This window comes from Pleurodeles waltl, chromosome 1_1 (genome assembly GCF_031143425.1).
Source record: "Pleurodeles waltl isolate 20211129_DDA chromosome 1_1, aPleWal1.hap1.20221129, whole genome shotgun sequence".
NCBI classification, from domain to species: domain Eukaryota; kingdom Metazoa; phylum Chordata; class Amphibia; order Caudata; family Salamandridae; genus Pleurodeles; species Pleurodeles waltl.
In genome coordinates, this window is record NC_090436.1 from 462,650,156 (window position 1) to 462,672,918 (window position 22,763).

Consider the following 22,763-nt stretch of genomic DNA (forward strand, 5'->3'; position numbering starts at 1 on the left):
CTGATTCTTGTTTTTATACACTGGTTTCTGCTATTTTTTGGCAATGTTTCTAGTTTTTTTTCCATTGTATACAACTTGTAGCACTATGTTAAAATATTTGATCCTCTTCACCCATCAGTTGTAATCTTTTGCCGATTTCGTCTTGCCATATTTCTCCAGCATCGCAAACTCTCCTCTATCCAGCTGCAATTGATGTTAGCTTTTCTTTCAGATTAGTTTGGCATATGACACATTTATCTTTGTTGATGGAGTCCTCAGATTTTGTAGTTGGCAACACTCTGTCAGGAGTTATTGATACCCCTGCATCACTCATGTTTACAAATTTAAATCAACGGAAAACCTGAAACAAAAATAGTATTAAAATAAATTACTAATATGATGGCTAAAATACATGATTATAGTACTGCCATTTTGGAAAATGGTGGAAGGGTTGTTCTGAGGAGTTATTTTCCATCTCTGTAAGATTTCTTGACCCCCAAAACCTATGTCTTAATACTAAAATAAAGTATATAGGTCTCATAGTTCCTTGAATATTACATTCTCACTGCAACACATCCGACATTTCTTAAAATGTTGTCCAGAAAAAAATCAGCCTGGATTAGCAATGTCTACCCAAGCCAAATTAATTCTCTAATGATACAAAACACAAATCAAAAATGAATCTCTCTGGACAACAATTTTTTATATGGAGGTCTATCAAGGGGTCAGAACTACTGAGAAATTGAAATTATAAATCTTCTTTAATAGTGCAGGATTTTAAGTAATCATTTTAAGAATGTCACTTTTAGAAAATTTGAATTTTCTTGCCCTAACCCTTTTGTGCCTGCTGCCTGTCCCTGGGTAACATGACTGGATACAGTTGGCAGATGAAATTTGTGTATTCCTCCCAGACAGCCACACAATAGAGATTAGATATGGCTGGATGGGACATTGAATGGCAGGATGGGGGCACAGCTGTGCACAACCCTACTTGAAACAGAATAAACGGTGCCCTGCCTTCACACAGTGGATTTGTCACCCCTGTATTGTTCATGCAGACAACTAGGAGCAAGGGCAGGGGTAGCGGGAAACTTGAAGCACTTCAAAGTGAGTTATCTAAAATGTATCCTACTTCAAAGGAGGCACTAGGTGTAAAAATAGGACCCTCAGACTTACTCTTCAGTTCACTTTCTGGACTTGTAGTAGTTCCCTCAGGGGACTGTCTGCTGCTGTGGCTGCTGGTATACTACATAATATTGCTTTGCTGTAACTGCAAGAACTGATTTGCAAACTGGAATCGGCCTTAGTAATCTAAGATGCCTGCCCTGCTGCTTGAGCCCTGTTTCATCACTTGAACCTAGGACTCCCATAGTGAGTGAAAGTCCTTGTTTGGTGACCTCCTGATCAGAATCTCAGGGACAGAAGAGTCTCCAACCGTCTTGAATCCATACTTGGACAGAGTAATGCCCCTTCAGTCCTGGACCTTTTGTGGTGTCGCTAAGGGTGCCCAGATCGCCAAAATCCCAAATTTCTAAATTAGAAATGTTGTGGCTAAAAATTGCTATGAGCCACAAGAGAAGACCAGAGCCAACCTGATAATCTATCCACTCAAGGTGCATCGCTGATCATCCTGATTTTGTGGCAGCTCCCACTACGTTCTGGTCTGCAGCGGCAAATCCTGTTCAGCTATCCTTCACCAACAGGGTATTCAGCCACTCGGAACTCTTTTTGGCTACAGCCTTCAGCCTCATGCTGCTGAAAATATTTGAGTTCCAAAAAAAGACTAATTCCAAACATAGAAATCTTCCCTTTGACTTCATCAAGTGGCTCCCAATGATGTCGCTCTCTCCTCAGACACTGCTTGCAGCATTGCCCCAGTGAAATTTACCTTCTCAAATCATTTTCTTCAAAATTTCTTCTAAGTCATATGATAAGTATTGACCAGACCCAATTCACTCTTTTTTATCTGCCCAGTGCTCCATCACAGTTTGCAATATTTTTCAACTTTTACCACTCTTGCATGACTAGATGTCCACAGTTGGCTCTTAGATTTTTTTTGGTGCTGATTTTTAGTTAAACTTTAAAAATTAACAGCTCTAGTTCTACAAATTGGATTTTTGTTGTTTTAGTGTCAAATAATATATGGAAATATACTTTTTTATAAATTGGTGTGAACTCTTTCTTATGTTATGTTTTCACTTCATTACTGTTTGTGTGCTGCATACATTCTTTACACATTGCCTCCAATCTAAGCCTGACTGCTTTTGTGAGAAGCTACCGGAGGGTTAAGTGAATATTAATTTAGTTACTTTTGTGGTTCACCCCGACATGGATTGGGGTTGTTGCTTGCACAGGCTCACCCTACATTCCACGAACAACCCATTTTATCACACCACCTATGATTCCAGCCATCACTATCAAAAACAATTCCTCCTGTTTAATTTACTTCAGCACAAGTCTTCTTGGCTACCTCTGGCAGATCCCCTTCATTTTCTTTCCAAACACTTTTACTTCATTTTGCCCCTGATGCCTTCTAGCCAATTCATCTATCATTCATCTATCATTCTCATTCTTTAATTTAAATGCTCTGCTATGTCGCCTCTGCACCAACTTACTTATTCTTTGGCACTTCAGCATTTAGGCGGGTGAGATTACATGTCTTAACTTATCTATGCATATTGCATGCTGGTCCTTATCCAACATGTCTGGGCTTAGGCAACAAATGGATCAGGTAATGGACCTCCTATTTCTCAATATTTATTTGATGAAATTAATCAATGCTTTAGAATATGCTCACTACAGACCTATCTTGTTCTCATTTAGTACTGCTACATTGTAACAAAACCACCCTGCTTTTTACTCTTCTTGGCAGGGTATGGTTTAGTTGTCCACAGCACAGTGATGCCACCTCTTCAAACCTCTATACTATACCTACATTAGGGATGACATTGAGACTAGCTCATTTATATTTAATTCTAGGATCACTGAGACACTTGACACCATTGCCCTGTGATGCGACACATTTTTCACACTGTGATTTTCACCTTTGCCAGCTGAGGCCAGCTGAGGCCCAGTGCAAATGTAAAAACTGGAACGTCTCTGGAAACCCTACAATGAACCCCTAACAAAATGAAATACTCTATGCAATCATATAGCTATAAAATATCTTATTTGGAAAACCAGAGTTGTATTAACAAAACTGTAAGCAAGTTGGAGAGGTATTCAAGATAAATGATACCTTAGTCATTCCAATACCTAGAACTTCCAACAACATCATCCTTCGTAAACCATCCATCCACCTTGTCTGACTTCTTCATCAATAACAATGAAAACATACATAAGTCCCTCATTAATTGATATTCTTAGGATTAAAAATGCTTTCCTCATACACTTGGATATTTGAGCACCAGCCTCCTATTCTGTTCTCTTTCTTTCTTCCAACGACAATGCAAGAAGAGTTCTTCTAAATTAAATAATTTCTTCAGACTCTCCTCTTGATTCCTGCTGTCTGAGTCCTAAAAGTCACCAGATACCCATTTGCAAAAAAGGTAATTTCATCTCACTCCTTCCACCAGCCACAAATGCCCTTCTTATGAAAAAGATTATTGCTGGCACTTTTCTTTTGGCCAATTTTCAGCTTACTTCTCAGATGCCTTCCATTTCTTGCAAAGATCACAACTTGTATATTGACAAACAACTCTCCATCTTTATGAAAGTCTGCAACACTAGATGAAGCCCAAACTGGGATCCTACCTTCTCAAAAGATGGAGATCTCCTCTGCAATAATCTATGATTTATGTAGGAAAAGGACAATGAAGCCACACTGGATCTTTCTTTGGACTTTGACCTGGTCCTTTTACATCCGTCTGGGAAGTCTACTTAAAGTGGAGATATCAGACCAAGTTCTGTTCCAGATATTGTTCTAGGCTAACCACTCCAAAGTGGTTTCTCCATTTCTCTTTTACATCTAAAACAGTATTCTGTGGGGTATGACAAGGGTCCCTTCTTAGTCAAACCCATTTTGATGCCTACTTGGCTCCCCTTAGCTGCTCCAGTTAATTCTTTACATACGTGTTATCATCTACGTTGAGAATGTGCATATGATCATAAGGCATAATGATGCAATGCTTTCCATTTTGACCAGGCTTTTTAGGATAGATGAACACAAATTCCTAATGTTTGAATGCAGACAAAATATAGATCATAATCTCCACTGCCTTGGAACGAAGACTGGTGGCTTAAGGAGCTAGGGGCCAATGTACAAAGCAGTTTTGTGGTCAAAAACAGCCCGATTCACAGACGCAAAAGTGCTTTTTATATGTGTAAAACACAAATTGCAATTTGGTAACAGGTTAGTGAACCACAATTTGTGTTTGCAATTCGGTCTTCAGAAGTGGCGTGTTAAGGGAGCCCCTTCCAAATACAGAATCATAATGGCATGTATGAATGTGTTGTGACCAAATTAAGGTCAAATTAAGGTCACTAAACAGTAATATTTTACCTACACATCAACGAAGGTGGTAACCATTAGCAAAGGAGTAGGTGTGCCCAAAGAAGTACTTCCGTTTGTGAACTTTGAAGCACATCTTTTTAAGAGCAGTCAGTGATACACAGAGCATTGTCCACTCTTAAGAAATTAAACTTAAGCATTTCATTTTTCACTTAGAAAAACATGCTGTTTTCCTTTAAGGTGAAAGGTGCTGAATTTCAAAAAAGAGTGCTTTATTAAAAAGCATTTACAGACTGGTGGACTGCTGACCTCACTAGGCCACCATTCATGTGATGGATGTGATTCCAAATGGGACGCTAATTGCGGCTTACCATATTAATGTGCGGTAGGTCAATTTGTGACCCAATAGCAATCCCCAGATGCAATTGGTAAGTTTTCTTACATTAGGCACTGCCATTCCTATTTTTTGTACATCTGACTACCTAGGGGTTGTCTTTGACATTCATCATTCATTTACAAAGCACATCAGTAAAATCACCTCCATCTCCTTCTTTTTCAAGCTTTCTGTTTCCCATTTTTCTTCTGTATTTGCTCCAAAGCTATTTCTGATTCAGAATTATGTTGCCCCTCACTTCCCCAGCCTCCGCAAGCGCACGCAAATCACTACTCTCTTGAAGTCTTTACACTAGATGCCAGCACATAAATGTAGATCAAGGATCTATGCCTCTGTCCATAAACTACCCACTCTGATTGTCTTATTTACATCCAAAAACATTTCGCTCCGCCTCCCTTTCTCACTGTATTGATTTATCTACTGATAATCAACTACATACCTCCTGATTTTATTGTGCTTGCCTTGGCAGTCTTGTTTTTCTCCGTCATCACTGTCAAGACTTGGAAATATATTTCTTCTTCCATTTGGGAGAGTGATGAGCTGTCATGTTACATAAACAACTCAAAACACTACTTTCTCTTTCTATAAACTCTTTGGCATTTCTAGATTAACAGCACAGTATCAGTGCTAGGACACATTGTTCCTGGGTACTTGCATGTTTAAGCAATTAATTATCAGTCAATGTCATTGTACTGTATCTGATAATCCGTGGCTTGGCAATGTATTTATGTCAATGTGTTTGTAAAAGTGCATGATGAAACACAATTCAGCATTTATATTTAACCTATAGGCAAATATACACAATGCTAACTTGCATATATTTGTATTACGTGTGTAAATGTTTCTTACTCACATGAGAAAATAGTGTGAAGCAATTTCAGTCTAGTGGCCGTTCCTGTATTCACTTTACCTTTATCCAACCAGTGGCGGCCGGCAGCTTTAGGAGGGAGGGGGCGGGCGGGACACACACACACACTCATTCTTTCACACACAGACACGCATGCACGCACGCACGCACATCCATTAACAACACTCATATCATTCAAACATGCACGCACGCACCAAACATTAATTTTAAAAGATCGCACACACTCATTCTTTCACACGCACACACATCCATTAACAAAACTCATAACACTCAAACATGCACACGCGCACCAAACATTCAATTTAAAACATCACACACATACACACACACACACTTACCTTCAGGTCCCAAGAGGGTTGGGTCAGCCAATGAGGGAAGGCAGCAGTCCCAGCCTCGTCACAGAGTGGGATGGGGTCAGTGAGACTGCTGACCCCACCCCACTCTGTGACAAAGTGTCACTGATTGACACTCGCCCTGGGCACTTCAGGGCTTAAACCTGATGCGCCCAGGGCGAGTGTCAATGGGTGACGCTTTCCTCGTCACCCAGGGGAGGGCCTCGAGGCACCTTTGCTGAGCCGAGGAGGTCATGCCCATAGGAGCTGTGACCTCCTCAGTCCAGCAAAGTTCAGCTCAGGCAGCCAGGAGTGTGCGCAAATCACACATGTCTGCTCCTGGCTGCCTGAGCTGAACATGGAGAGTGTCTGTCAGGCTGACCTTTGTTCAGCCTGACAGACACTCTTTATGAGGGGCAAAAGGTGGGGGGCTGTGGCCCCTCCACCCTAAAGGACGGGCCGCCACTGTATCCAACACAGTTGGATGGCTGTGTTATTTCCGTTTTCAATGAGTAAGCAGAGTCAGAAATTTATGGTGCATAACCATTCTGTTTCCTACACCATAAGCAGAAAACATTTGACAGCAAATCACAGGATCGTAGAAGACGGCATGTCCTAATTTTTACTGTGATCTAAAATCTACATTTGAGGTGTCCAATAAATACCCTGCATTGGTTTGTGTGGAACAGTAAGCGGTGCTATACCTTCTTCCACCTTGAGTTCATGCACCATTAAAGTGCCAGAGGCATCATCTTCTGTTAGGGATGATGTTGACAATATGTATGGAGGTTTGTGTTATGCCACTCGTAGTGTATGTTCGACACTTACCAAGTATCCTTTCTTTTCCAGGTTCGCTATTATCAAGCTGATCAAAGGTGCTACTTCATTAGAATCTCATATATGGCATGGTACACAACATGAATTGTCAAGAAATGCCCCTTATAGTTTTTGCATACATGTTTTGTTTGTAGTGGTGGACAATTAATAATGACCTAGAAATCGTAATTTATGTTTTGTTAATGTGCATGTGACTTTGGAAGAGATCTGTTTCACCACCCATGCTAAACAACATAGCTGTGTGACATCACACCTTGTGTAGCTCATCCTGACATGCCGCAATATAAACAGATTTGCAGTTTGTCAGTGAACATATTGGTTTAATTGTTTCATTATATCATACAGTCTGTCCTTAGCAGTATTATATTTCTATCATTTGCTTTATTCTGTTCAACTGGGTTGTTTTTTTTAAAGAAGGCTTTATTAAAAAGCAATGACAGAGTGATCACTTGAAAATCCACTTTTTTCAAGTCCTCATTGTTCTGAGCTGACCCCGTGATACAACTTACCGACAAAGTACAACAAAGTCAATGTGTGCTAAGCATTGCTGTAGAAATTGGCACGCTTATATAGGATAATTCACAAAAAAACATGTGACAAAATGTGTGCACTCACTAATTGTTCATCAGTGGATGTGGCTAAATGTTTTTTTGTGAATTCTACACTTCTGTTAGAAAATACATTGCATACTCTCCATTCTGTTATACTTGGCAGCTTATTTTATGGAGGCTGAATTTCTGTACAATTAAATTAAAACATGTGATAATTATATAAACACTGAAAAACCACGAGCATCTTCTTAGTCACTTCTAAAAAAAAAAAATAACAAAAACAACTTTGCAGCATAATGCATTTACAAAGTAGGCAAACATGTGGACGTCATAAATACAGGGTAATGTTTCCATTACCATATACCCCTTGCTTGTATTTATTATAGTAAATAGAGAGATGTGTGTGCACGTTTGATCATTACATATATTTCAGTAAAACTCTATTGTTTTTCAAAGTTTTATTGTAAGTTTGAAGACTAGACAAGGTCATACTGATTTTACAACAATCTACATGATTTTGATTATGTACAAAACATTTGAATATTACACAGCTTGAAAGGTTGCACAGGTCAGTGTGTCGGAGATACTTTTGTACTTACTGACACATGGGAAGCCAGCAATAGATATTATATTAAGTGTTTTGCTGTGAAGCAGATACATTCCAATAGTACCCTTAGTCTTCAAAACCACAGAAACTCCAAAGCAATCATTCCAAAAGAGAAAGTCAATCGGAACCAGGATTTATGACAAGCCCTTAAATAGATTACAGCTAAAACCGAAGCCTTGTGCCTTTACTTTCCCCCTTGGGCTACGAAATTAGCATTACCAAATAAGATTACGGAAGTTGAAGCATCTTACAAATAGTTACCCGACAATGGAGAAACTGAATTGGGAGACTAGCCATATTTTATGTTGGTTATCACCAATAAACTGAATAAAGACGCATTGTTTTCAGAGAAAATAGCAACTTGAATCGACATTATGTAGTAATTTTATCGAGTTGCATTTTTGTGCACCTTCTAAAAAAGTTTATGGCAAAAATGTGCAAATTATGTTATTAGGGTAAAAGAGACCACTTTTGAAACGAACTTCTGACCAGAGTAACAAACACATAGGACAAAGGTGTAGTGTAATTTAGATCATCTAGAAACGGCTGAATGTGGTGCTAGGGGTAAATTAGGCCTTCTGCATATGCCATAGTTATGCAAATTGAGGCCATTGTGTTTCTTAGGGATTCGTGTCCAGATATCATGATAGATGAATGGGTCACTGTTTAAAAACAAAACAAAAAAATAGAAAAATAGAAAGTGTTCTATTTCTTAAGAATGTGTCAGTCTTTTGGAGAATAGGCACACTATTTCAATGAGCGGAAAGTAATTGCTAAATAGCGAAATACAAGGAAAATGATGTGTGAGAGAAACGCAACTGCATTTAACATAATACTGAAAAAAACAGCAGTTAAGGATAAAAAACATAAAGCTGTTTTAAATGAAATTTCCTTCGTTAAACATTCAATGCATTACCTAAAAAACACTTGGTAGGAGCCTAAAGTGCAAAATATGGTTGCCCCAGCGAACCACCCCTCCCTCCAACCCCATTGTATCCAAAAGGAGTATTTGCTCTTTGTTGGAGTCATTTGTTGATTGACTTTCTCCTTGTTTTTGTTCAGTACAATTTAACACCAGTTCAGACACAGTACAGATTCTTATGGAATACTGTTGACACAGTTATACATACAAGACATTAACAGTCTAGTGGCATTGTTCATGGAGTACAAAGTAAAACAAAGCAAGGAAGTGGTATACAAGAATTCAAGCATTCCATTCTGTGTGTGCATTACCTTAATTGGACCCTTGATGACAATTGGTAAAATTTCACCATGTTGGCTAAAATATCTGGCAAAATAAATCTTTGAAGGGTACAGGTAATTTTAATTGATACGCCTCCCCTTCTCACTTATCTGTAGATACAGTATTTGTTTTGAGTCCAGAATCAAAATTGTGGCCTCCAGCTGTCAAAATATCTTTGAAGGCTAACCATTTAGTTGCATTTGGTTTACCTGACAACTCGTTGTCCTGGAACTTCTACCCTTAGTGTTAGCTGATTTTTTATAAATATTGGATAGAAAGAATGCAAGTGACCATACGCAGTGAATGGGGTACATTTCCTACCGACTATATCATGCTTTTAAAAGAAGCCTTTTTGATAAAGAACAGCCACCTGCTGGTATAAATATTAACAAATATAAACATCTCTGTATTGTGCTTCAACTTCCTGTATCAGCATATCAGGAGATTTAAATACTGAAATTTAAAAAGAATAAAACATAAGAGGTCAATGGTGACCTATTGAAATCTTTGATATTTTTTTAATGACAATGTTCATGTAATAAGAGAGAGTAGAACTATGGTCAAATGATGAGCGTAGCTTCTGACCTTCATTAACACTAAACATTTAATGCAGCTCCTGGACTTAATTTCAGGCATAAGTCAATTTCCATATACTTTAAATTTCTTCATGCTCCTCTGACACAAGCATTGATCTTCAGTTATTCTTCATATCCTTTATTTATATTTTTATATATCCTGGCAAGATGTATCAATTTCAAAATTTCCCAGTGACTATTCTTAGCCTTAATTATATGTTTCTTTAAATATTAACTTCGGATGCATCGTGGAGCAAACTGAGGTTTTTTGTTTTGTCTTTTGTCATTTGAACATGTTCTAATTAACTTTGCGGATTTGAGGGAGACCATGTAGACTCATAAATTAAAAAGCCTAAATAGTTTATTCACAAATGTGCATTAAAAGGTAATAGAGAGAAGACATGTTTCTGTGAGGCTTCTTTGGGGCTTTCGGCTAAGTTTTGAAGGAAGATCTGACATGTTTTCTCAAACGCTAAGGCCAGACTGTCTGAAGTAATATATTATCTCGTAAAACGATTAATTAGGGCGGTAGCACAAACTGTGATCAGGCAACGGTAAATTGTCAGCAAGGCAAAGAGAATGGAATACAGGTGCAGCACTCACTCCAGGAACTCTGGTGCCTGAAACAATGCTGAAACGTAGTTTGTAATACAGATAAAATACAGAGAGCGTGTCTTCCAAAATGCGAGTTATGGTTATTGACAATATGTTAATAGGCACAAGGGAAACAATAAAGATAATGCAGTCATCCCAGAGAAAACTTATTGCTAAAGCTGCAGTATCACTTGCGACAAGTAAAAATCCAGTGTGAATTCCCTAACATGTCAGGCAACCTTCCCCTAATGCTGTAAAGCAAGCTTTGCCATGCCAAATTTCCCTTCCTTGTAAAAATGATGCTGCTCTTCTTCTCTACCACATTTCCACCAGTGTGAACAACTGAGAAGAAAACTAGACAGGTAAATCCACAGTAAAGGGACAATACTGTAACATATTTAAAGGACACGATCTGATGGGGTCATTTAAAGGGCAGGCACAACCCAACTTGTATAAAACAGTTACCGGCCTACCATAAAGTGAGCACTTGTTCAAAAAACCATTCCATTTCCTAAATATTTTGCACAGTTCATTCTATGGGAAGTTTAGCAATATCAAGAGGTGTGTTGTCACATGATGGTCCAGATCAGTCCTCTTCAGTGCAACCCAAAAGCTCTGCCCGCAAAGTGATCCTCCCATACCACGACCAAGGTAGGATTCTGAGGTACCGTGCATAAATTGGAGGCTCAATAACATTCTTTCTGTGTGTGTCGTTGTCAAAGTTACCCTGAAATACCTATGGAAAAAAGAACAAAATGTTTAGCCTGCTTTCTAAACATTAAATAACAGTAAACATTATTGTCCAGGTTTAACCTGATGCATGTCCATGAACAATATGTTCAACTGATGTGCATTTAATTTTTCTCAGGTGAAGTAGTCTTAGCTCATGCATACAATAACCCTAACTGTATCAACAAATTTACTTTCAATATGCCTTTGAAAATATAGATAACAACAACCATACAAAAGTTGGGGTTTATCCACTTTCCTACCCTTTCATAGTGATATGTCCTCCTATTGGTACAGTGTTATAAGACTTTCGTTGTGGGAATGAGACTGCTGGATTCGGGCTGCAGCACCACCGCATGTAGGGGACTGAGTCTTTTTCCAGACCACCTGGCAGCTATCAGCCTAGCCCTTTTGGCTACCTAGCAGCACTTCAATAAAAGCTGGAAGCAAAGGTGATTTGTGGCAGCCTGAAATATGCCACTCTGTGACTTCTCAGGGAAGTTGTGGTGGAACAGATGTAACCCCTTTCTCTCAGTTACATAAGTCTCATGCACGCAGAAGACAAATAAAAGTAGGAGTTGGTTCAATATATTATATTGAAGCAACTGCATTGGGAATTGTGATTATTAGGACAATAAAACACCCTATTATAATTGTGACAAAAAATGAGAAACAAATAAAAAGTCCCCAAAGTATGTCACACTAGTGAATCTAGAATCCCTACCTATATGAGAGCAATAGCAGTGTTAGCCCTAATGTACCCGTACTCGGTGTCAACAAGACCCACCCCATACCTGCATTATGCACAGGGAGGTTGAGAGTTGGTCCGCTGGCAGGCCTCCCAGGTGTTTGGAGCAACAAGGTAGAGCCTAGTAGCAATGCAGCAACATAGTGCAGCAGAGGATGGCTGGCTGAAATGATCCCCTCTAACCTGGTTAGGGGAAGTCTATTTTATAATAAAACAAGTTGTTGTTCTGAGAACTGCCCTGAAGTGATAATGGGTCTTTTTTTCTGTGTAGTTAGACAATATACTCCGGGGCCAGCAATACTTAGTAAATTATCGTGTACAGCTGAGCACAAGATGAAATGTCATGCAAAAAACTAATAACAAATTCTGCATGGAAGGGCAACTGTTAAAAATAATAAAACAACACTGATAAAATGAAGCTGTTGGACCTAGCCCTTTTTGAGGGTTATCCCCAAACCTTTGCATTTTTCCACTATTTTTTCTGACTTTTTTTTTTTGGGCCTTAGGACTCTGGGCACTTTACCACTGCTACTCAGTGCTAAAGTGCATATGCTCTCTGTCTAAATTGCATTAGTAACTGGTTTATCCATGATTGGCATATATGATTTACTAGTAAGTCCCTAGTATAGTGCACCAGGTGTACCCAGGGTCTGTAAATCAAATGCTTCTAGTAGGCCTGCAGCACGGATTGTGCCACCCACACGAGTAGCCCTTTAAACATGTCTCAGATCTGCCACTGCAGTGTCTGTGTGTCCAGTTCTAAACTGCCATTTCGACCTGCAAAAGCACCCATTTGCCAGGCCCAAACCTTCCCTATTACTACATGTAAGTCATCCCTAAAGAAGGCCCAAGGCACCCCTATGGACAGGATGCAGTTCATTTAAAAGGTAGGACATGTACTGGTATGGTTTACTTGTACTGGAAGTGAAATATTGCTAAATTAGATTTTCACTACTGCAAGGACTAATTCTCCCATAGGGTAACATAGGATAGCATTGAAATATCTTTTAAGTGTTATTTCCCACTGGGAGCAGATAGAGCACTGGAGTTTGAGGTCTCTGAACCCAGAATTTAAAAATACATCTTTTGGTGAAGTTGGGTTTTGAATTGTAATTTTGAAAAGGCCACTTTTAGAAAGTGTGTGTTTTCTTGCTTAACCATTCTGTGCTTCTGCCTGTCTGCTGAATACACGCCTGGGTCAGGGTGTTTGTGCATTCACTCTAGACAGTGACACAGAGGGAGATGAGGTGAGCCCTGCATATCCTTATGGCCCATCACCAGGCTGATGATTCTTCCTGAACTAGAGTGATGGGAGGAGCTGACACTTGCACCTGAATAGGGCTGTGCTTGTCCTTAAACAAAGCAGTCTCCAACCTCCTGGAGTGTGTCTGGGGCCAGGGCAGGGAAAGGCAGGGTCTAGTGCACTACAAAGACTTCTCTTAGAATTTTGCCTACTTCAAAGACAGAAATGGGTATAAGTACTGGATCTCTGACACCTCATAGTTGGAACACTTTTGGGCCGAGGACATTCTGCCATGAAGAAGAGCTAGATGTGGTAGGAAGGACTGACACTCTGCTTGTTGCTTTGTTGTGCTGGCCTGCTGCTTCTATCCTGGGAGTGAAAGGACTGGACTTTGCTTTCTACATCCTGATTTCCAAGGTTCTCCAAGGGCTGAATTTGAGCTTGCCTCCTGTTAAGAAGTCTCAGGGACATCAAAGACTTCATCTGCAAGCACCTGGGCTCCTCTGCTGACTTGTCAAGTAGTGCCAAATCCAGTTCTGGGCCCGTGAAGGAGTCTTATGGTGCTAGAAAAAGAAAATCTACGCATTGACTCACTGTGTCATTCCAAACCAACGTATCACTGTAAAGATTAGATGCATTGTCATTGCCTCCACCAGAGTGTGGTCCCCACTTGACGCATCGACTGGGGTTTACAACTCAGGCCCCAGCTTTCTCTCACAACACGTCATAGGCATCTTTCTGCATGCGTTTTGAGGACTGCATCACCAAAGTCTGTGACGTACCGCCCTGACTCCGACGCAGTGCCTGCTTCATTGCTGTGAGATCACCGCATTGTGGCTTGACTTTTGATGCTCCATCAATGCACCATAGACACATCATTCCTGGCAGCCATTTTCTTCATCGGCACCACACTGCAGTAAGGAACTGACACTTCATGCTGCAACCAAAGCATCACCTTCCCTGTATCAGTAAGGAAGTGATGCATCACCTCCTTGTCTAGCAGTAAGGAACTGGTTTATCACCTGCTCTGCAACAGTAAGGAACCAGCGCATTTCAAGCTCTTTTGATGCATCACCTCCCGGGTGACCTGCATCATCTTTGTTTTTGACGCATCTCAGGTACTGTGCCTCAGACAAGCACAGCATTGATTTAAACGATCTACAATTACATTTAATCTTTTAAAAGTGATATTTTTGTTTATGTATGTTTGATCTTTGTCATTTTGGTGTGGTTTTGCACAGAATAATATTGGCTAGTTTGCTAAATGGGTATGGAGCACTTTTGTGGAGTTTTCACTGTGTTACTGTATGTGCGTACAAATACTTTACACATTACTTCTGAGATAAGCCTGACTGCTCATGCCAAGTAACCAAGGGGGTGAGCAGGGGTTATCGTAGCTGTGCGGCTCCCTTAAATTGACTAGAGTGAGTATCCCTACTTGGACAAGGTGCCAACCACTGCCAACAATAACCCCCATTTACAACAAAAGCTTTTGCTAAAATAAACATGCTCATGCAAAGCGCTAAAATAACTCCACAACAACAGTGATACAAAATGTTACTGCCAAAAGACTATCTCATGCAACTAATGCCATTTTTGATTCACTGTACAATTTCCAGTGCTAAGTACATCACTCTATCTCTTGCTTTATGAAAACCTGTTTTCTACTTTTTAGGTAAACAATTTGTGAGCTCACTCAAGATTCATGAACTATGGGCCAGATGTACTAAAATGCAATTTTGATTTCCTAAATAGCGACGTCATAGAAATCGCTATTTAGGAAATGCAAAATGCTATGTACAAAGATGTTGATTTCCTAACAGTGATTCCTATGAAATAGGAATCGTTATTAGGAAATCACAAATAAGAAATCCCATGCCATTTGAGACAATAGGCCAGTTTTGCATTTCCCAAATAGTGACTTCCTTCCCCCAAAAATAGTGGTGCACATGTAGAGCACACATATGCCCAAGAGGTATGTGTGTGCTCAATTGCACTTTACAAAAAGCATCTTGGGGTGTTTTTTAAAAAAAAAACAATTCACATGGTTACCATCAACTTGAATTCAATGCTAATTGCATTTCCTAAATGCTCATTTTTCACTTAGGAAATGCATTGTACATGTGCCAAGAAATCACAAAGAGGAACTTTCTGTTTGCAATTTCCTATTTAGGGAATCGCAAAATACTATTTCCACAGGATAGAAATCGCATTTGGCGATGCCCTAGAGGCCTTTGTACATAGGAAAAGGCTCGTTTTGCATTTCTTAATGGACCGAAATTGCGATTCGGCCAATTAAGAAATGCAAAAGGACTTTGTGCATCTGGCCTTAAGTACTTTAAAATTAGTCCTTGTAACGAAAGTGGAAAACGTGAAGTTGTACACCCTTCCCTTTAGTAACAGATTTTATTTGTCAACTTGATTGAGAGTGTCTCTCTGATGTTAAGACAAAAGAGTGTTAAACTGAGACAAAAGGTCATTCTAAAACCCATTCAGCCCATATAACCGTGTTTTTATGAAAGACAATGTAAAAGCAAGCTAGCTATCCAAAAACAGATGCATATTTTTAAATCAACGTAAACCTAATAATCCATCAAGCTTTGTTATCATTTTAGTCTGAAATAAAATATAGTGCTCATTATTAAAACACGAGGCAACAGTCTGCAAGAAAACGACAACCTTTATTCACAATAATTTTAAGACTAAACACTTCAGATATATATCTAGGTGTGCGGGGGTTACTCAAAAAGCAAGGGAGTACTTGTTATGATGTATGGTGAGGAATGTGATGGAATATAAGGAACACTAATTTAGTATGTTTTTATTTTGAAAGTGTTAAATATGACGGGTATATCCTCCAATTAAAACGTTGTGTTTTTCGGTTGTTTTTCCACTGACGTGAGCGTATTAGGCTCAACCAGTCCCTTTTCCCTATATCTATAACAAAGCACTGTCTAATCCTAGTGTATTTATGTTAACAGTGGTGATCTATCAACTTGAAAACAGGATAAAAGCTTGGTGATTTCAAAATCATCTTCCTCATGGAATAGTTTATAGTAAATAGCATCGCGATCCACTTTCTATTCTACAGCCCTAAAAAACACCAAGACAAACCCCAACATTTTAAGCATATAAATATAACACCTTGATCTGAGTCAATTTCATTTTGAGACTGTCTCACTTGGACAATGTAGCTGAAGCATTTTCTGCCGTTTGACTTCCTCTTTTTCAGGGCTTATATCCTTGTACATCATAGTGCGAGTGCCTGAATTTTAAACTGAGAAGCAAGTTGGAGGCTGTAAAAGGTTCGTCTTTATCAAATAGGGCAGAAGGAGGTAACCATTTAAGATGTCAACTACTGATTAAATCAGTTTTTTTGTCATCTGTACCGTGACAGAATCATAGTTGTGTATGCTATGATGATTTTTGGGGATTGCAAAATAAATAATTCTGCAATTTTTCCATATTTGGTTTACATAGTTTCGATCCCTTAGGCCACACCATCACCATCCAAAAAAAAAAAAAACATTTTCCCTTATGTGTGCAGAAAGTATAAATAACTTTGAGATTAATACTAGGTTCTACCTCATAACTACGGATTTTCCAAATCTTCATACGTGAGACTAGTTGCAGCTTATTGCAAGATAATTGTTTAATTTGTGTCAGCTTTAGTGAGAAATGATGCCGGAAAAGGCCATTCGGTACACTCCGAAATAAGTGAACCCAAAAGCCCTGCTTCTCACTGTAATGAGCTTGCTGTCTGAAATCCCACAATTAGCTATATTTATTTATAATGTAATCCTTGTTGAGCATAGATAAGAAATATTTTAAATTCACATAAGCTAATTTACTGATAAATCTCATTTATGAGTGCCTAACTGACAGACATATTATCTTCCCATTTTGTAATATAATAAAGTAACTAGGAGATAGTGGGTTTTTCTTTTATTATTCAGCTGTCAGAAAAAAGGGCCCTCTAACGATGCTGATTGTTAGACCAAAAACCCAGGGGTGGCTCCTCCGCTAAGGCGGAGGAACGTTGCCCCACTGGATTGCGAGGAAAGGAAAAATAACATGATAATAATTATACGTTATCATCATGCTATTTTTCCTGGGAGAAGGGGCGGGTCTGGGCTGAAGGGATTGGGCCCCAGAAGGGTATGTGCACACAAAGTGTGCATGTCTGTTCGACCGGCCAAAAAGAAATGTGACACAGCCGAGTGGAGAACATGCCCAGGCTCCATTCCTAGTCTGAGCGGTGAAGTAGGCTGCTCAGACCAATCACAACGCTGCTGTTACTGGTGACAGCAGCATCATGATTGGTTGGGGTCCTGGAAACAGGAAGAGGATGAGGGCTGAGGAGAGACGAACATGTCTCCCGCACAGGTACGTTTTTTAAATTTTAATTTTCACCCCATTTCCCCCACCCCCTCTTTAAATCCCTAACCCACCACCCCCATTGAGTGGCAGCCACCACTGCTAAGAACTGTGGGTGATAGTCCCTCAAACTTTTTACCTTCACCCCTCCTGCTTTCTCAGACCTCACAGCTCCTCATCGAAACTAATAGCACAATGCAACTCAATGCAGGACTTTGCATCACAGATCACAGCCCTGCAGCTCCTAAATGAAAGCAATGCAGTGCAACGCAACTCGATACAAGAATTTGCATCGCAGCTCTCACAGCTCTTCATCATAATTGACCCAGTGAGATGCATCGCAGCTCCTCATTGGAACTGATGGTGTGTGGCGCAATGCTTCGCATCAAGGACATAAGATTCAATTCCCACCAGGACTAAAGTGGTCCCTGTAACTGGCCTGCACTCCATCTTTGTTGGACTGGACTTGATTTTGTCCTAGTCAGGGGGTCGGATAACCACAATTGGAACTTTGTGCTTTTTGGCGCTACTTAACTTATAACTTTAACCACTTCGCTGCCAGGCCTTTTCCCCCTCCTGTGCCAGGCCTTTTTTTGCCTATTTGGGGCAGTTCGCGCTTAGGCCCTCATAACTTTTTGTCCACATAAGCTAACCAAGCCAAATTTGCGTCCTTTTTTTCCAACATCCTAGGGATTCTAAAGGTACCCAGACTTTGTGGGTTCCCCTGAAGGAGGCCAAGAAATTGGCCAAAATACAGTGAAAATTTAGTTTTTTTCAAAAAAATTGGAAAAAGGGGCTGGAGAAGAAGGCTTGTGGTTTTTCCCCTGAAAATGGCATCAACAAAGGGTTTGCGGTGCTAAACTCAGCAGCTTCCCAGCTTTCAGGAACAGGCAGACTTGAATCCGAAAACCCAATTTTCCAACACAATTTTGGCATTTTACTGGGACATACCCCATATGTGCAATTTTTTGTGCTTTCAGCCTCCTTCCAGTCAGTGACCGGAATGGTCATGAAACCAATGCTGGATCCCAGAAACCTAAACATTTCTGAAAAGTAGACAAAATTCTGAATTCAGCAAGGGGTCATTTGTGTAGATCCTACAAGGGTTTCCTACAGAAAATAACAGCTGAAAAAGAAAAATATTGAAATTGAGGTGAAAAAAACATCAATTTTTCTCTACTTTTTACTCTGTAACTTTTCCCTGCAATGTCAGATTATCGAAAGCAATATACCGTTACGTCTGCTGGACTCCTCTGGTTGCGGGGATATATAGGGTTTGTAGGTTCATCAAGAACCCGAGGAACCCAGAGCCAATAAATGAGCTGCACCCTGCAGTGCGTTTTCATTCTATACCGGGTATACAGTAATTCATTTGCTGAAATATAAGGAGTAAAAAATAGCTATCAAGAAAACCTTTGCATTTCCAAAAAGGGCACAAGATAAGGTGTTGAGGAGCAGTGGTTATTTGCACATCTCTGAATTCCGGGGTGACCATAGTAGCACGTGAATTACATGGAATTTCTCAAATAGATGTCTTTTTTACACACACCCCTATATTTGGAAGGAATAAATGTAGAGAAAGACAAGGGGCAATAACACTTGTTTTGCTATTCTATGTTCCCCCAAGTCTCCCGATAAAAATGATACCTCACTTGTTTGGGTAGGCCTAGCGCCCGCGACAGGATATGCCCCAAAACACAACGTGGACACATCACAGAAAACAGAGCTGTTTTTAGCAAAGTGACTACCTGTAGATTTTGGCCTCTAGCTCAGCCGCCACCTAGGGAAACCTACCAAACCTGTGCATTTCTGAACACTAGAGACCTAGGGGAATCCAAGGAGGGGTGACTTGTGTGGCTCGGACCAGGTTCTGTTACCCAGAATCCTTTGCAAACCTCAAAATTTGGCTAAAAAAACACATGTTCCTCACATTTCTGTGGCAGAAAGTTCTGGAATCTGAGAGGAGCGACAAATTTCCTTCCACCCAGCATTCCCCCACGTCTCCCGATAAAAATGATACCTCACTTGTGTGGGTAGGCCTAGCGCCCGCGACAGGATATGCCCCAAAACACAACCTGGACACATCACAGAAAACAGAGCTGTTTTTAGCAAAGTGACTACCTGTAGATTTTGGCCTCTAGCTCAGCCGCCACCTAGGAAAACCTACCAAACCTGTGCATTTCTGAAAACTAGAGACCTAGGGGAATCCAAGGAGGGGTGACTTGTGTGGCTCGGACCAGGTTCGGTTACCCAGAATCCTTTGCAAACCTCAAAATTTGGCTAAAAAAAAACATGTTCCTCACATTTCTGTGGCAGAAAGTTCTGGAATCTGAGAGGAGCCACAAATTTCCTTCCACCTAGCGTTCCCCCACGTCTCCCGATAAAAATGATACATCACTTGTGTGGGTAGGCCTAGCGCCCGCGACAGGATATGCCCCAAAACACAACGTGGACATATCACAGAAAACAGAGCTGTTTTTAGCAAAGTGACTACCTGTAGATTTTGGCCTCTAGCTCAGCCGCCACCTAGGGAAACCTACCAAACCTGTGCATTTCTGAAAACTAGAGACCTAGGGGAATCCAAGATGGGGTGACTTGTGTGGCTCGGACCAGGTTCTGTTACCCAGAATCCTTTGCAAACCTCAAAATTTGGCTAAAAAAACACATGTTCCTCACATTTCTGTGGCAGAAAGTTCTGGAATCTGAGAGGAGCCACAAATTTCCTTCCACCTAGCGTTCCCCCACGTCTCCCGATAAAAATGATACCTCACTTGTGTGGGTAGGCCTAGCGCCCGCGACAGGATATGCCCCAAAACACAACGTGGACATATCACAGAAAACAGAGCTGTTTTTAGCAAAGTGACTACCTGTAGATTTTGGCCTCTAGCTCAGCCGCCACCTAGGGAAACCTACCAAACCTGTGCATTTCTGAAAACTAGAGACCTAGGGGGATCCAAGGAGGGGTGACTTGCGGGGCTCGGACCAGGTTCTGTTACCCAGAATCCTTTGCAAACCTCAAAATTTGGCTAAAAAAAACACATGTTCCTCACATTTCTGTGGCAGAAAGTTCTGGAATCTGAGAAGAGCCACAAATTTCCTTCCACCCAGCGTTCCCCCACGTCTCCCGATAAAAATGATACCTCACTTGTGTGGGTAGGCCTAGCGCCCGCGACAGGATATGCCCCAAAACACAACGTGGACATATCACAGAAAACAGAGCTGTTTTTAGCAAAGTGACTACCTGTAGATTTTGGCCTCTAGCTCAGCCGCCACCTAGGGAAACCTACCAAACCTATGCATTTCTGAAAACTAGAGACCTAGGGGAATCCAAGGAGGGGTGACTTGTGTGGCTCGGACCAGGTTCTGTTACCCAGAATCCTTTGCAAACCTCAAAATTTGGCTAAAAAAACACATGTTCCTCACATTTCTGTGGCAGAAAGTTCTGGAATCTGAGAGGAGCCACAAATTTCCTTCCACCTAGCGTTCCCCCACGTCTCCCGATAAAAATGATACCTCACTTGTGTGGGTAGGCCTAGCGCCCGCGACAGGATATGCCCCAAAACACAACGTGGACATATCACAGAAAACAGAGCTGTTTTTAGCAAAGTGACTACCTGTAGATTTTGGCCTCTAGCTCAGCCGGCACCTAGGGAAACCTACCAAACCTGTGCATTTCTGAAAACTAGAGACCTAGGGGAATCCAAGGAGGGGTGACTTGCGGGGCTCGGACCAGGTTCTGTTACCCAGAATCCTTTGCAAACCTCAAAATTTGGCTAAAAAAACACATGTCCCTCACATTTCTGTGGCAGAAAGTTCTGGAATCTGAGAGGAGCTACAAATTTCCTTCCACCCAGCGTTCCCCCAAGTCTCCCGATAAAAATGATACCTCACTTGCGTGGGTAGGCCTAGCGCCGGCGACAGGAAACACCCCAAAGCGCAACGTGGACACATCCTAAATTTTGGAAAAAAACAGAGGTGTTTTTTGCGAAGTGCCTACCTGTAGATTTTGGCCTCTAGCTCAGCCGGCACCTAGGGAAACCTACCAAACCTGTGCATTTCTGAAAACTAGAGACCTAGGGGAATCCAAGGAGGGGTGACTTGCGGGGCTCGGACCAGGTTCTGTTACCCAGAATCCTTTGCAAACCTCAAAATTTGGCTAAAAATACACGTTACTCACATTTCTGTGGCAGAAAGTTCTGGAATCTGAGAGGAGCCACAAATTTCCTTCTACCCAGCGTTCCCCCAAGTCTCCCGATAAAAATGATACATCACTTGTGTGGGTAGGACTAGCGCCCACGAATGGAAAGGGCCCAAAACACAACGTGGACACATCACATTTTTTTATAAAAAGCAGTGCCTACCTGTGGATTTTGGCCTGTAGCTCAGCCGACACCTGAGGAAACCTAGCAAACCAGTGCATTTTTGAAAACTAGAAACCCAGGGGAATCCAAGATGGGGTGACTTGCGGGGCTCTGACCAGGTTATGTTACCCAGAATCCTTTGCAAACATCAAAATTTGGCCCAAAAAACACTTTTTCCTCTCATTTCGGTGACAGAAAGTTCTGGAATCTGAGAGGAGCCACAAATTTCCTTCCACCCAGCGTTCCCCTAAGTCTCTCGATAAAAATGGTACATCACTTCTGTGGGTAGGCCTAGCGCCCACAAAAGGAAATGGCCCAAAACACAACGTGGACACAACATATTTTTTCACAGAAAACAGAGGTGTTTTTTGCAAGGTGCCTACCTGTGGTGTTTGGCCTGTAGCTCAGCCGGCCCCAGGGGGGGGGGGCAGAAATGGCCTAAAATAAATTTGCCCCCCCAACCCCCCCCCCCCCCCGGGAGCGACCCTTGCCTACGGGGTCGCTCCCCCTGCGTGACATTGGCGCCAAAAAACAAATCCCCGGTGCCTAGTGGTTTCTGCCCCCTTGGGGGCAGATTGACCTAAAATTGGCCAATCTGCCCCCAGGGGGGCAGAAATGGTCTAAATACAATTTGCCCCCCCAGGGGAGCGACCCTTGCCTGATGGGTCGCTCCCCATCTCTAAAAAAAGAAACAACAAAAAAACAAAACACAAAAAAAAAATTGCCCTGGTGCCTAGAGTGTTCTGCCCCCCCCCCCCCGGGGGGCAGTTCGGCCTAATAATAGGCCGATCTGTCCCCCGGGGGGGCAGAAATGGCCTAAAATAAATTTGCCCCCCCCAACCCCCACCCCCCCCCGGGAGCGACCCTTGCCTACG

At 41.2% G+C, this 22,763-nt stretch overlaps 1 protein-coding gene across 1 annotated transcript in view; it reads right to left on the bottom strand.

Moving 5' to 3' along the window:
* Positions 1 to 10,130: 10,130 nt before the first annotated feature.
* Positions 10,131 to 22,763, bottom strand: part of EDIL3 (EGF like repeats and discoidin domains 3) — a 1,526,861-nt gene continuing 1,514,228 nt past the window's right edge. Inside the window, exon 12 of the mRNA XM_069224820.1 lies at positions 10,131 to 11,166. Within this exon, the coding sequence (XP_069080921.1) occupies positions 11,017 to 11,166 (150 nt within the window). The 3' untranslated portion in view covers positions 10,131 to 11,016. The remainder of the gene's footprint in view (positions 11,167 to 22,763) is intronic.